The following is a 13,797-nucleotide window of genomic DNA, read 5'->3' as shown; positions in this document are numbered from 1 at the left end:
GATGAAGTGAACGCTGTGGGGACGTAAGTGGTAGAGGCGCAAGATCAAATGCGACGGGCTACTGGGAGAGACAACTGGCCAAGAACAGGCAAATAAACCTTAGAGTAGAGATTAAAGACAAGTTGTCTGAAGGAGCAACACATGATGAACGTGATGGGAACTGGATGGAAGTACCCAAGTAAAAACCAAACTAGAAGATAAGGGATGTGAAGTCAAAGCCAAGGTGGCCAAAATAGCACAAAATCCCAGAGGCAACCACAAGCTCACAGAGGCTGGTGTGGCCCATGTACATACTCTACCCACCTGGGCAGCCTATCCCAGAGCATGAGGGCAAGGTCAGCAACTCTCTTTAACAGTAGTGCAACTACTCACTGATACCAAAATATAGAAAGCTGAGTCTCCCAAAGCAGTCCCCACCTTCAACAAATTTTCAGTGTTAGGATCTGAAAGGCCACTTACGTAAAGCATGCCAATAACAGGATAGCAATTATCACTACCCCTGTGGGTCTGGTATATAAAGCCAAACTGAATGTAACTGTCCTTAAAATAACTAATTTTATCAACAATAAGAAAATTAAGTACCACGTAACTGGTAAGATAGGAACATGGATGAAGACAGAATAATAAACAACCATTATTACACTAAAGAATGAAAGAAATATTTTTTCTGCTTACCTGAAGAATTTTTTCCTGTGAAGTTGCTTCAGTAATACAGGGGAAATACATGCTCCAATGAAAGCTACACATCATTTAAAGCTTCCTTTCCCCTTACCTGATTCTGATTCTTTGGGAGCTATTTTAATACTCTGTAAGTTGTAGGTAACTAACAAAAAAGCAAAATAACTCTTCTCTGTAGACATGCAAATTCTTTCTGAATGTGATTCTTTCTGACTTGCCTCCCTCACTGTGGAAAATCCTGTTTTGCCTCCATTTAATACATCAGTTTCAATATTCTGAAACTATAGATATCACCTTTTTTGAAAGTTACCTTTCAACAGTAATTTTTGAGATAATTAGTTACTTGCTGAAATGTGGGAGAAGTGTTGACATGTACCACTGATGTTTTCTCAATTATGCTGCTGATGTATGTAATCCTAAGAATAGCTATTGCCCTGGAAAGGCATAGGGTTTTTGGGTGACAAAGGGTGATAAAGCCCCTGACTGATCAAATTAGAGGTGGACAGTGAGCCAGGTAGTGTCATCAACAGCACAGAGGCAAAAGAGAGTTTATATTCATGCTAGAGAAGGGGAGGGAGGGAGGAGAGTAAGAAAAGTGGGCTGACTAGCATGAGAGTTTTTATTTAGGGGTACAGGAGATCCTCCGTTTTTGTAGATTCATAGATTACATGGCTGCATCCCAAGCACAATCCTGTCTACTCTGCAGTAACAAACTGTATTAGGGTGAGGCTTGTTCATTGACAGCCTGGCAGAGAATCACTTCTCTGTCAATGGTTGTTTGCTGTGGTCATGCAGTTTTCAGAGATTCAATGAATATGAGTCATTTCATCATACCCTATAACTGAGAAAGCCCTGTAATGTTCAAAATGCCAGTGGCACATGGCTACAGTTAGACAAAATGGAGACTTGTAAAAATCAAAAAGGATGAGAAGAATGATGTATGGTGCACATATATACATAGGGGGTAAATGTGACTGACCACAGAACTCTTCTCTGGGATTTCTTGTTAAGGATTGATATTAGAAGCAAGGGTTTTTGCTCGAACAAATGAAAGCTTCTGTTCTTATGAACAAAACACATTCTGAGTCTAACATGTGTTATGGGCTCACACATAGAAAACAGAAAGTATACCTCTGAGCTCTCAATTCAAAGACACTTTCTGCCATAAAAGTAAATTAATTTTTATTTAATATTTCAACAACAGTAACATAAATTTTACCAACACTTAGCATTCCTCACACAGAACTTGATGGCAGAGCCAAACCAATACTCAGACAAGTATCCTCAGAAGTAGCTGAAATTTAGAGCATTAAATAACTCCGCACAGAAGGAAACTATACCTGAACATACAAGCCCTGGTTTCTTTATGTATGAAACTTCACCATGTTAGAGCTTTTCCTTTATTAAAAACTTCCAGATGCATAACAAGTATAGTAGTACTAAGCCACTCCTGTCAGTCTTGCTGCTTAAACTCCTGGGAAGTTGTCAGTATATCTACATGGTTTAGCAATTAATTTTAGGGATATTTGCTTGGTTAAACCTCTTTTTTTGCAACTTATGATAAACTTTGGGTGGCATTTACGATCTTTCCAGTCTTTAGTACTTGCTCCACCTTCCAATCTTTGCTGCTTCAGTGATAGTTATCTTCTCTCAGAAGGCCAAGTAACTGAAGTAGTTTAAAAATGAAGAGTTTCTCTCCCAGACTTTCTGGAAGTCCATAGTTGGAGTATTAAAGAGAAAATAAATTGCTCACGGAAGCTCAGTAACATGTACAGAGGTAGTGTCATTCTACTGCCCTCCAACCAGACTACTGAGGAAAGTGTTGTGCTTGGCCAAACTACTGTTCACAACCAGCTACTCATACAGTAAATGTCATTGCAGCTGACAGTGGACATTCGTTTCCATGGGAGGTAGAGTATTGTCTTTCAAATTTCCTTCTGCAGTACTTCTTACAGTATGATTGTAGCCAGATTTACACTTTCCTGAAATGTACTGTGTATCACTCCCTGTTAGCTATCAATTCCTGAAGTTTTTTCCTTCTATTATTTAAAAATAGATGCACAATTCATATATCCTCATTGCACTGTCAAGTTAAATTTCAATAATGATCATCAGTTTGACACAACAAAAATCAAATGAAGTCTCAAAGATCTTAGAAGCATCTTTGATAACAGTTTTCTCACAACATAAATTTTCTCTAAATAACTTGAGGGATAGTTATTTTTCATATACCATTTTGAAAACTATTAACTATTAGTTTAAAAAATCAACTGCTTTAAGTAAATATATTTTACAAAGCAATGGATTGGTATAACTTGATGGTAAGGCCCCACATTAATATCCAGAATTATAGAATAAGAAAAAAATACAAAGAAAGAAATTTGAAAAAACACAGAAAACTATCATTAAAAAACAGAAACAATACTGCAACTTCAAGGCTTAAAAAATACGTAACTTTAAGAAAAAGGATGAAGTGAATGTTAACTTTCTGATGAACAGTACCATGCTCGATTACAAAGTGAATTTTCCCAACTTTCCACTGCTACCACTATGGTTACATCTCCTTTGTTAGACTACTATAACCTGTTAAATAGACTATTTTACACTAATAGGCACTTCTGGATTCCATCCATTCTAATAAATAATTTTGCTTCCTTCATTCCTGGCAATGCTCCTAGTCACAGAATTTTGGAGATGAGTTCTGTGCTGAAAAGTATATGGTATCCCTAGACATGAAGCTGGAATCACACTGGGGATTGGACTCTCAGGAATTTTCTAACAGTATCCCATGGAGTCCTAAGGTTCTTTGGTGATAATCAGGGGCTACTAGAGGGGAGAGAGGGGAACAACAGAAGGAAGAGCATATAGGGTGCTGGCCTCTGTCCCATTTGACTTTCAAGGTCCATCAGGATAGCTAACAAATGTACCTAATTTCATTTACTGGGTTTTCCAATAAGATCAAAAGGTTTGGTCTCTTTAAGAAATGTTGGAAAAACACTCAACTACTTGATCTCCAAGATTTGTATCAGCTTTAATATGTTATGGCTCACAAAGTCCTCAAAGAAAATGTCAAAAAGCCACAAGGATGAGTTAACTGAACATGTAAAGAGATAAACCACAATAAAAGTCCTCAACCAAGTCAAGTTGACAGATTTTCATTATATTCATTATGAGGTTTTATGGAAAACCTTCCATCCAGAACTCTGCAATAAGCCTTAGGGATACAGAGATACAAAACAGAACCTCAGCCATGGAGCTTATAAATAAGATTGGTAAAATTGGACTCCCAACCGACTCCCTCAGGAAATGGAATATAATTAGTCTGTAAGTCCACTTAGCAGCTAGGGATAGGATCAGCGCAGAAGGGTCACCTAATCCTTGACCCACTTAACTCACCTGACCCCCAACTAGGCTGATGACCATCCTCAGAAAAGCAATTATTTAAGAAATTTGTTTCCATTCCAATTTCATCAGCTCTAACCTTGAGCCCTCTTTTAGTAAAAAACTATTTTTAGTATTCCAAAGTTAACTTATTCCTAGAATCTGCCAGCATTTCGAGCATGACTTCAAAGTGAAAAGGTTGGTTTTTGTATGTGGTTTATGGAAATGTTTTATCTTATGATCATATCATGTACATCTAAAAAATGCCAGCTGGATTCTGAAGCCCCTGAGATACAAAATGGAGTTTCATTATTCCTAAATGGGTATTACAAACAACTTAACTTTGAGAGCTGCCAGAATTCCTAAGATACAAGAATGTTGGGAGAGAGCTGTGTCAATTTTCCAGTCATACTCAATTCTAGCATCTTAAGGATCATATTTAAGAACACCCCTGCAGTCCTGTAATAGGCCTGAAGGAGGGACTTCGAAGAGATTATCCTTTCACATTAGCTGCTACAAGAACAAAAGGGAGTATCAGAGACAGAGCTATAATGGAGAATTCCTTTGACTCTGTAACCATAGTCCAGATTCACATTATAACAGAAACTCTAAAATACCAGGTTTACCAAGTATGAAGGTAAAGAGATATGATTCCAAGAGATTATGGGATATGGGTGGCTTTTTCTTCTCCTAACATGTGAACTCCTTGGTAAAGAAAAGAAAAATAGACTCTATCTGTGCCATGTCCAGGCTACTTCTAGTTAGACATTCTGATTCTCAATATTATCATAACATAAACTAGAGCTGTCTACAATTCATCCGATTTACTCAGCCACTTAGCCTAAATGTGAAAATTGTATTTAAATATGTGTTAACCACATTTAGAATATAAGAACAAAAACTTTATGTACATAACACAGAAGCCTAACAACTCCTAAAAATATAAATTATTAATATCCAAATGAACAGAGTTTTTGGCATTCCAGGCAGATCAGACTAAGGAACACAATATGAAAAAATAAAGACGGCATTTCAACTATCACATTATGTGGTAACTGAAGTAAAAAAGGAGACTCCAGATGAAATGATGTCAAAATCATGATAGTGATTCCAAATGACCCTTGAGTCTGAGAAATGACAAAATATGAACACAAAATCCCCAAGTGGTAAGTTTAATTACATTTAGTTCATTTATGCCAGCCATTGAAACACTGGCCTCAAGTTCACATCTGTGAGTCTTTCTACTGAATTAATTTTTTGACTAACACAAATATGAAATTTACTAGTTTTAAATATATTAAAGCTGATAGGACATTCTAGCCTTCAAATATATGGAAGAAAATACTTGTTGCCGCCACTAATCTCTTCCACTGCAAATGGAAGTCAAGAGATAGAAGTCCATTAGGAATGTAATAGGGAAGAAGCTAACAAAACAGAAGCAGCCCCACTATTCAGCTCCTCTCTGGAGTCACTAAACAAAGGTGCCTGCCATCTGGTGGCATTCATCAAGAAATTCTATCATTTAAATGACACACAGAACAGTCATTTGAAGGAATACATATACCAGTGAACAGTCCTCAATTTTAATTTCTAAGTGAATTCCACTTACTTCTGCTTCCCATTCTTCTGCATTTCCTCCTTTGTAAAAGTCAATTTAAAACACTCCTTAATTTTAAGATGGCTGAGCGCATCCCAAATAAAAATTACGCATGTTGAAGGATTCAGTATGCAGGTATACCACAGTTATTTCGAACACTAATTGGAAAAAGACTGTTAAGTATCATAGTACATTAAACCACTTCATAGAACCTTACCCATACTGGCAAACCAGAGGGGGTGCTCTGATGCTTAGGAGTCACACACTGGGCTACAGCCTGTAGCCCAGACTAACTCATACATTGTTTTGACATTCTCAGCTTCCATCAAACCACCAAGTAATAAGTGGTAGGATGGTATTAAAACACTTTTTCATTATAGGGTTTGGATGGTTTCCACTCAAGGTAACATGGAGTGATGTTATTTTGATAAGTGTCTAGTGAGGTTCCCCCTGAAGCAGGACACCCCCCAGACTGTAAAACAGTCTGATTCTAGCATGTTTCCCCACCATCTCTCCATTTACCTCATCTTGATGAGAGGATACCTTCCTTCTCCATTCCTAAACCTAATTTTGACATTCAAAGTGTGTTTTTTTTAATGCTATGGTACTCGATTTTGCAGTTATAATCCAACCAGAATCACAATACATTATTATGGCTCTGAGAGGTTCCTTGTACCTATACTTTCTTCAGATGAGCTAGAATGCATTAACCCTTATGCAGAATTTATGCTCTTCTCTTAAATAATTCCCAGCTCATGGAAAAAGAGAAGTACAAAGGTAAGAAAAAGAAAAGGACAGTTGAAGAATTAGCTTCTTAATAACTTTTAGACAGAACACTGTTTTAAGAGGCAATTTGTCCCCACTGCTTTGGGGACAGGCCATTTTGCCAGCTGTCACTAGTGGGCCAACTCAAAATGTTACACCCAAACTGTTGTATTCATTAGGACTGAAAACCATTTAACATGAATGCTTTGAGGCACATGATACCACATTGTATTGTTTGGCCTTACAAGAGGAAGGGAATGCCTGCTATTCCATTTAAATAACATTTATAGCATTTTAATTTGCTTTCTTTCTGCAAACTATTTCTGACTGTTCTTTACCGTACAGAATTGAACATCTACACATTATTATGCCATACTTGATACACTTTTCCCTTCATTGTGTGCAGCTGGTTAGGAAAAAACATACAGTATAAGTGAAAAACCATGTTAGTAGGAAATACATATTTCATATGATAAAGCAAATTTATGTTAGGAAGGTGACTTATAGGTCTTCTAATATAATGGGAAAGGGTGCACAACCTTAAAGCTATGGTTAACATTTCTTTCCACCCAAAAGAGAAGATGCCACCAACCCAGTCACCAAAAGCTGTATCACACTTATGAATCAGATGTACTTTTACTTGCCTATATAGATATATTTTTTGTATCACTTTCACAGACTTGGAGAGTGTGCAGAGACCTCAGAAATTATCTAGTGCATCTTTTTTATCTCTGGCTAAACTCTCCAAGCAGATGACTAGCTGCGCTATATACTTCATTGTCATCAGAGAATGTAGAAGAACTAGGTCCACTGCTACTGTTATCACCAGGCAGGAAGTTTCTACGAATGTAGAAGAACTAGGTCCACTGCTACTGTTATCACCAGGGAGGAAGTTTCTACTCTTATTCAACCTGAATCTCACTGTTTTCAGGAGAAATGCAGAAGAACAAACACTATCTTATCTACCACAACCCTTCTTATATTAAAGCCCCTTTTTTGTTTCAGTTGGGTATCACCGTAGGTAGATCAGGTATTGCGTTTCCCTTCATCTCACCTTAAGTTTTTGGAAAGGGAAAAACTAGGTAAAGCTATACAAATCAGTTTATATCCATTGCTAGAGTCTTATTTGTAATCAGAAGTGAAATTTTCTCATATTCTGGTGTCTCCTACCATGAATTTCTCTCTTATCCTCTCCAAGAAAACAAAAAATCCTTAGTATTTACAACATGGAAGAAATTCTGATCATGTACTCCAAAGCACACAGTTCTTCTTTTTGGTTGCATTTATCATGACTGTAAATTCATGTCATTTTTAAATAAATGTCTGTCATCTTCACTGAAATGTAGACTCAATGAGAACAGTTAACAAATGCCTTTCAAAAGTCATTCTAGTAATACTCCTATATTGGGGATACGAATGTAGAGTCTGTAAAAGTCATTCTTGGAAATGACTTGCCAAGATTGTAGAACATGCTGATGACAAAGCCAGGTTTAGAACTCCATATTCTTCACTGCCCATTCACCTTCTCTGTCCCTTGTTCAACAGTGGTTCTTGCATCTAATACCCTGGGCAGTTACCCCCTACTAATGAGTGAAGTGTAGACAAACTTCACGAGCTGTAGGTTGGCTGCCTGGCTCACAGCGTTCTCTTTCAGTTGGAACATAGAAACGCTCCCACAAATGTGCCTGGTTTATATGTATGTAATGTAGAACTCCAAGTACAGAACCAAAAACAGAATTCTACATCCATAGCAGAGAACCAATTTCTTCTCTCCTATGAAGGTCAAGTTTTACAGAGGCCAAGCCACAAATGCCAGCTGAATTTCCATGGTTCAGCCACTGCTAAATCAAATATTCTGCTAAACAGAGCTCCAATTTGTATGGTTTTTAAATTTTATTTTAGGATCCTTTAAAGCAAATATTCAAAAAACAGAGCCTCTCCTGAGCACATGAAAAAAGCAAACATGAATTTTTGGAGTGATGAAAGTGATCTAAAATTTGATTGTGGTGATGGTTGCCCAACTCCACAAATTTATTTTAGAATCCTTTACAACATCCACTTAAAATGGGTAATTATAAACTATACTTCAATAGAGCTATTTAAAAATAAGTGTGAAAATTAATCAGAAAGCTAAGTACTTCTTTTTGTAAATATCTGGTATCAAAATTATAAAGACATTCTATAATAGCCCCATACTCTTTTAAGCCCAGGTTCTATTTACTGGTTCTATTTACCATCATGGTTTGCCTACAAGGTCAAAAGCTTTTCCTGTAATTTTTAAGGGACTAATTTAAGGGACTAAAATATTTTAAGGGACTAATATAAGTATCTATAAATAACCAATTTCATTGCTATAGCACCATGAGATAGTGACTTATTTGATTATCTGCATGAGTGATCCACAGACAACTGTTTAATCACACACAGTATTCTAGTCCAGAAATAGCCATCAATTAACCACTCGGTTTTGAGCAAGTTATACATCTCCAGATCTGTCTTCCTACCTACATCATGTGTCCCCCTAGCCAAGATTACAGCTAAGTTGTCCCCCTGGCCAAGATTACAGCTAAGTAGCACATAATATATTAAAAAGGGTAGTAGTTCTCAGACTGTTCAAGTACAGTTGGACAATATCCATCATATCACGAAAAAAAAAAAAAGGGTAGTAGCTGCTATCATCTAATTAGCAGCAATTAACATGCCAGAATGTGGGTAAATTAGTAACCTACAACAAAAGTAGGATTTTTTTGCAGATGAAGAAACTGGAACATAGACAAGTTCATTATTTGGCCAAGGTTAAAGTTATTTAGTAGCAGACCCAGGATTCCACCTCAGAAACATCCACCTCCAAACCCTATACTCATTCTCTATTCCTCATTAGATTCTTGGCTTTTGATTTTGTCAGATGTGGGCATGACTTCTGACCTTGCCTTTACTATCTTAAGTTAGTCACCTTCTCTGAGTCCGGTTTCTTCATATGTAAAATGAGATTACTAATACTTAATTCTCGGCATCATTGTGAAAAGTAAGTAAGAGTGTGCTTCTCCTACAATTAGAAACCATTCAATAATAATAGTCTTTCCCGTCTCTCTCCCACGAAAGTTCCTTCCTGTGTTAAAAAAAAAAAATCTATCAGTTCCTTGACTTCCTTGTAGCCTACCTGGACAAACCTCACTGGGACTGAGTTCTATCAAAAGCGATTCAAGTGAACACAAACAACACAGCATTAGTCCTATGCTATCAATTCAGGACTCTGTGATAGACACTGTCAACAAGAGTGTCAACTTCAAGGGGTGGGCATCCGTCCACAGGAACTGAGCTGAGGTCACAGACTTGTCTCATTCTGCCCTAGAAACAGATGTCTGGGTGACAACTCTTAGTCACTGCAAACCAGAGTTAGAGCCAAACCAGGTGGGAAGCACTGTATCCCCTTTCTAATCCTCTTGGCCATTCCCTAAGACAATACCTCACTGACCATAACAAAACAGCTAGATTTCCCCCAAGATACCAATTTCAACATAATTTATTTCAATGATGTCTAATTATTCCACAAGCAGAAGAGGGTGTTGCTATAACAGTGATCTATCAGTAAGAAACCACTTTGATTCTGTGTATTGGAATGTGCACCTTCAGTCACCTCACAAGCAACCTGGAGAAAACTGATGTAATGTGGAGCTCTAGTGGTGGCAAGAAAGTAAAGCAGCCATCGCTGAGTCAACAAAAAAGCCAAGGAAATCCCCATTTGGTATTTATTTGTTATTATGGAGAAATCATCATTTATTATTAAATCAATATGTTAAGAAGAAAAATGGTTCACAATGATCTCCTTAGATAATAGAAGGTAAACTCTAAGTGAAAGAAGGCTTTCTTTCAGAATACAAATTGAACCTCAATAAGCTTACATCAAACATGCATAAATCCACAAAAAAACGAATTCAGTGCTGTGGCTGTCACTTCTCCACTTCTTACCAAGTACGTTAAAAACTTTACTAATTAAACACAAGTTACTTTTCACACAGCTAGCAACAGTACTGTCTACAGAAAACACTGGACTTTAAGTGGTATGATCAGTGAAGTCATGTACCAACTGTCTTGGGAATTTAAATAATCTCTGCAAGCTGATGAGGTTGTTACAAGTTAATTCCTGCACTAGAAAAGTGGCTTCCTTGAATTTCTGAGTTCTGAAGTCTTTCCCAACTTAAAACAACTACGAATGAAACCTATGGATGTCAAACATTAACTCTTTGTTTTCCTGTTACCTAAGGAATATGTCTTCTCAATGGAAAGGGCTTTAGTTAAAATACAGCTCCATTATGGTCCACAATGGAGCAGAACATAAACAATAAAAATTTTATGATGTACAACCGGGATTTAACATTTGAATTTTCTAAACATGGTGTCTGGCTTAGCTGTGTCAAAACCAGTTATCATGAGGGAAAAAAATCCCTAGAACATGAAAAATACAGGAACTAGCCTCTCCATATATATGAGTATCTAAGTAACATGTTCCTGAACATTAAAGTGTAGGAGCTCACTTTTCCATTGGTGATCATAAAAGACGCTAAATTTTATAAATGCATTACCAACAATTATCTGAAATAAAAGCCTCAATATTCATAGGAGTTTTTCATGGCATTTAGCAGCTGGATCTACTAGATGTTTTGCAATGGACATATTTCAAGCACTTCTAAATTGTTAGGTCAAGAGATGATAAACTACCAAGTCTATGAAGTTTATGAATGAAGATTTAATAATTACCCAGGGTTTTTAAATTCACTGATGTGTCTGTTCTCCATCCTTCTACTAATATGCTGTCATTAATACAGTTCCCTAAAACTACAGAGAAAAATGGTAAAAATCTAAGAGTCTTCTCTGAGAAGTCATTGAAAATACTATAGTTTGTAACAAGCAGCTCAAATAAAGAAGTAATTTCCTTTCATTACTCACTGCTAACTATGGGATAGGAGAGAGAACCTTTTTGATAGAAAAGAATAAAAGCAGGCAGAGGAGTTAAGATTGTTTACTAACATAATCATATATCAAAGGGAACAAATGGAAACCTGTATTAATGAACATTAGCCACCAGAGAAGTCAGAATCTAAGGTGTTCTGCAGTCCTTTCACCAGACATTGAAATTAAATGAGATTAATGAATATTTTTTCAGTCTGTGAATCTAAGAACTTCACCTTTGTACATCACCTTGCCCATATTTTCCTTGGTGTTTATCTCTATCTCCTTTGCTTTTCCATAACAGTATGCTACTTAAAATAGTATTTGGGGCTTTATTTGCCATTCTTTTGACTGAGACATGTTGATTTCATTCAATTAAGTTGGGTCGGCATTCTTTCTTTACTATTACTACCAGTAGACTTTGACAGACAGGGAACCTTTGTTTAAGATGCTCTGCTATGGAGGAAATTGCTCTGCTATGGAGGAAACCTTTGTTAAGTAAGTTCCATTTTACCTGCCGGGCAGTTGCACTCTGAAGGTGCTTCTCTTGCGATTCTTATTTTAGCCATATGTTCATAGGATTTCTGCAGAAAAAGAAGAGTTATCAACCATCAACAGCATTGTAGAGAAAAGGATTCTTCAGGGACTTCCGGCCATATGCTTGATTTGCTAGCGTTTGATAGCCTGTACAAGTAACATATACATATGTCCTTGGACTTAAGTCAAAAGGTAATAGTACCCAAATTCTAAAAAAAGAAAATGACTGTTGACATGGCATCAAGACTGCTGGACTTGTAGAACATCTCTCCCCATTCTTCAACTACCACCACTCTCTTCCTCAACTCAGGCATAAGTAGTCAATGTAGAAAACAGGCATTAACACGTTGAAGTTCTAGGTAAATGATGGGTTTTTTAACAGCCAATATTTTATATACATCAAGGTAAACTGCTTATCATGTACTGCTGCTACTGCCAAACAGCCTCCCTATAGGAAGAGAAAGTTCCAGAAAAGCCCCTGACTCTAGTGGAAGCCACCCCTGGTTTTGATAGACATAATGTAGATTCCTTTCAACTCTCAACTCCAATGGCTCTGCAGTCATGAAAACCCTGACACTGCATTCTTTATAAAAACTAACTTACTGTTTTTTCTTTTTAAACGTCTTATTTGAAAACATTCAATGTGCGATTGATTTAAAATCATATACAGGGTTATTCCACCTTCAAGAGTGTTATGGTTTGTATATTAATAACACCTATGGCCCTAACCTTCTTACAACACCTGAAGGATACAGCAGATGTTATCTCTGCAAGGAATATTCTCTACATAATGGGAAAAGATTAACATTGGACTCCAGAAAATTTAGAGATAAAATGCCAGCCTGCCATTCTGGCCACCCTTCCGCATTTTGTATGTCCTCCATATATGTTTAGCATGCAAACATTCAGAAGACTGAGGGAAGATGACATAGAGACAGAAAAGGTGCTACAAACGGATGTGCCTATACAAAGATATGCTACAGTGAGCACAGCTGGTCGCCTAACATATGCACAGCCAGCCACATCAAGTATGCATAGAGTAAGGGTGGAGGCTGGTCGTGCACAAGAATCACGCCTGTGCAAGATGATATCCACATGCAGAGTACCCTAGCCTTTCACACCTGAGCCAGAAGTCGCTCCACTTTCTCATGCACCACTGCTTTGAGCTGATCCAGGCAATCAGGAAGCAGACGGACGGAAGGGTCCCCTTTGGCGGATTCGAGAGCGGCGATCCTCGCCTGGAGATCGTTGGTTTTCACCCCCAGGTACAAACAAGACATTACGGCCACCACCGACAGGAGGGCTGCCAGGGCCGCGCACGGGGGCACGGTCCGGGCACAGCGCTGTCCGATGGGGCCGGGGCCCTCGGCACCCAGCTCCCGGCCCCCTCCTTTCCCTGCGTGTTTCTTCACCAGCATCGTGGCTGGGTAGGCTGCCTCGGTTTCACCTCCCACCCTCTACCACTTCCAATATTCTTGAAAGAAAAAGGACGATTCCTCCAAAGTTCGGTCCCGGTGGCTGCACAACTAGTTGGCGGAGTCGGAGCCGGAGCGCGGAGATGCAGCTCCGCTTTCCTCAACGCCGAGACCAGCAGACGTGGACCATCCTCCGCTTTATCCTCCCCTCCCAGCTGGGAGTGAAAAGCACCCCCAATGCGGAGACTGGTGGCAATAAGGTTAAAAACTATAATGAAACCCTGCCAGATGGCCCTCCTGGCCCCTCAGAGGATGGACACCTCTTCCGAGGGTCCCGAGAGCGGCCGCGCAGGGTCCAAGAGATAGCGGGAGAGGCGCTGAGAGGGGCCGCCGCTCTCCCTCGCCTCGGAGCACCGGACCTGTTGCGTCTGTTAATCTGCCTTATTTCTACCTATTCGGTGTTTTTCCGCACGC

At 38.4% G+C, this 13,797-nt stretch overlaps 1 protein-coding gene across 1 annotated transcript in view; it reads right to left on the bottom strand.

The window, feature by feature from the left end:
- The window catches only part of COL25A1 (collagen type XXV alpha 1 chain), a 457,450-nt gene extending 444,124 nt beyond the window's left edge, over nucleotides 1-13,326 (bottom strand). Inside the window, exons 1-2 of the mRNA XM_037020206.2 lie at nucleotides 13,030-13,326; nucleotides 11,886-11,955 (exon numbers count right to left, since the gene is read on the bottom strand). Coding sequence (XP_036876101.1) covers nucleotides 11,886-11,955; nucleotides 13,030-13,326 — 367 coding nt within the window. The remainder of the gene's footprint in view (nucleotides 1-11,885; nucleotides 11,956-13,029) is intronic.
- Nucleotides 13,327-13,797: the final 471 nt, after the last annotated feature.

The sequence above is a fragment of the Manis javanica genome, chromosome 5 (genome assembly GCF_040802235.1).
Source record: "Manis javanica isolate MJ-LG chromosome 5, MJ_LKY, whole genome shotgun sequence".
Taxonomy (NCBI): domain Eukaryota; kingdom Metazoa; phylum Chordata; class Mammalia; order Pholidota; family Manidae; genus Manis; species Manis javanica.
The sequence above is the reverse complement of the archived record's forward strand: the minus strand, read 5'-3'. Positions and strand labels throughout refer to the sequence as shown.